Genomic DNA, 1875 nt, shown 5'->3' with positions numbered 1-1875 from the left:
GGCTTGGCTTGGCTGACAAACTGGTTCCATCGCAAGCCCCATAGAGAGAGAGAGAGAGAGAGAGATGATTGTAGAATTTGAAAAGATGAAATCAAGTTTCTGTTGTTATTGCTGCTCTTGCTTGCGGTGCTTAACCCTTTTATTTTATAGACGGGTCAAACTCGGTCTGATTGAATATTCATTCGAATTAGGATTAAAACATCACTGAGTTATCACATTCACTGATTTTATTCAAACTTCCACTAAATTATCTGGCTTGTGTAAATGACCCATAAACAAGATTTGTTTATTTGTTTTCTTCACTATCACAAACAAATACGATCGTGCCACCACGTATTGATATGCGGCGTTTCGTTTGCTGAAGCTTCGCGCCACCGAAGCTCCCCCGGCGTTGGCGGTTTTCTCGTAGAAGCGAATTCCGGCACTGTGCACCACCGTATCGAGCGACGAGTCGTGATCATCGAAAACCCTCAAATCATGCTGCTTAAATAGCACCTCTAACCCCATGGTCTGCTTCAGAAAATCGGTTGCATTGAACTGGGTTTCGATGGTGAACAAAGGAATGGTTATTTCCGCACGTTTCATCGAAAAATGAGCCTGTATGGCATCGAAATGTCCCGGCTCTAGCGATTTCATGATCGTTTCCAGGGTAGCTTCCCTGTCAGGAAGCATAATCCACATGACAGCATCACTTATTTTTACAAACGGCAGTTCTAACACTTCAATCTCCAGCTCAGGGATGCGGGAAAATCTGAAATCACCTCTCCGGAACATGGTCATCGTCGAATAAAGCTTCTCGATCAACCTACTCCGAAAGTCCCTCGGAACGGTATCCTTCGGATCGAATGCATGCTCAAAGGGTGGCTTGAAGGACGCTGCGCACAGTTGAATCAATTGCAGATGCTTGGGAACATCCTCCGATTTTATCATCCCGGTCACTACGTGGTTTGAATTGAAGTTTACAAAATGATTAACTCGTCGTACCACTCCATCGTGCTGTCCGAAATCGAGGTACACTATCGTTGTGTCCAGCTCGTCCTTCATAACATCCCTTAAATGTTCGTCCACATCTCGGAACCCGTTCACAATTATCCGATTTTTCATTCGAAATCCGTCACCATTTCCTCCGAGCATATAGTGCAATTCCTTTTGTTGCGTTAGATACTCCGTAAAATTGATTGGCAATCGGAACACCTCCTGCAGTCGCGTACGCGTCGCTCCGCTCGCGATCGAGTACAACATCGCAACACTGTTGCGCAACACAAACGGCGCGACGACAACATTATGCTCCGGATCAAAGGCGGCCTTGAAACGTCACAAACAAACACTGTGAGTAATTGATCTTCATTCCAATCCATGGCCTACCTTGTAGACGTTGAGGCTAAAGTTGGTGTCTCCGTAGGGGAAACGAAGATGACAGTGGCAGTAGGCGATGGTTAGGAGGATCACCACCCATCCGGGTTGCCACATTTTGTCTCTGTCTAAACAAGAGGAGGGTACAATTCGGACGCGGTAGTCACTTGCACTGAGCGCGAAAGTCCACCCCAAACTGACATGGCGTGAAGCATCTAATATCAGCTGTCATAGTGGGGTTCGGTACTGATAACGCTCTCGCGGTGATAATGCAGCACTACCAACAAAACGGTGCGTCAGCTAATAAAATGTGATTCCGAGGTGATGATCGTAAAAAAAGCAATCAACGTGGGGCCATGGCATGGGTGTAAATGGAGATGAGCGTTTGTTTTTAAAAAATAGTGACAACGAATTGAGGACGATTACTCGCGGGGAAACATTCTGGAGCTAAATAAGTGCTGGAGAGGGCTAAAAATAGTATCCAGCTGCGATTTAATTTCAGGTCATTGTCGTGATGACGAT

General features: G+C 45.8%; 1 protein-coding gene across 1 annotated transcript; it reads right to left on the bottom strand.

Moving 5' to 3' along the window:
* Window positions 1–209: 209 nt before the first annotated feature.
* Window positions 210–1549, bottom strand: LOC129768454 (plasminogen activator inhibitor 1-like). The gene is made up of 2 exons (XM_055770124.1): window positions 1366–1549; window positions 210–1305 (listed from the first exon to the last, which is right to left on the bottom strand). The coding sequence occupies exons 1-2, from the start codon at window positions 1468–1470 to the stop codon at window positions 232–234; spliced, it is 1179 nt and encodes a 392-aa protein (XP_055626099.1). The 5' UTR covers window positions 1471–1549; the 3' UTR covers window positions 210–231.
* Window positions 1550–1875: the final 326 nt, after the last annotated feature.

Source organism: Toxorhynchites rutilus, chromosome 2 (genome assembly GCF_029784135.1).
Source record: "Toxorhynchites rutilus septentrionalis strain SRP chromosome 2, ASM2978413v1, whole genome shotgun sequence".
Taxonomy (NCBI): Eukaryota; Metazoa; Arthropoda; class Insecta; order Diptera; family Culicidae; genus Toxorhynchites; species Toxorhynchites rutilus.
Note: the sequence above shows the minus strand (reverse complement) of the source record. Positions and strands in the feature narration are given on the sequence as shown.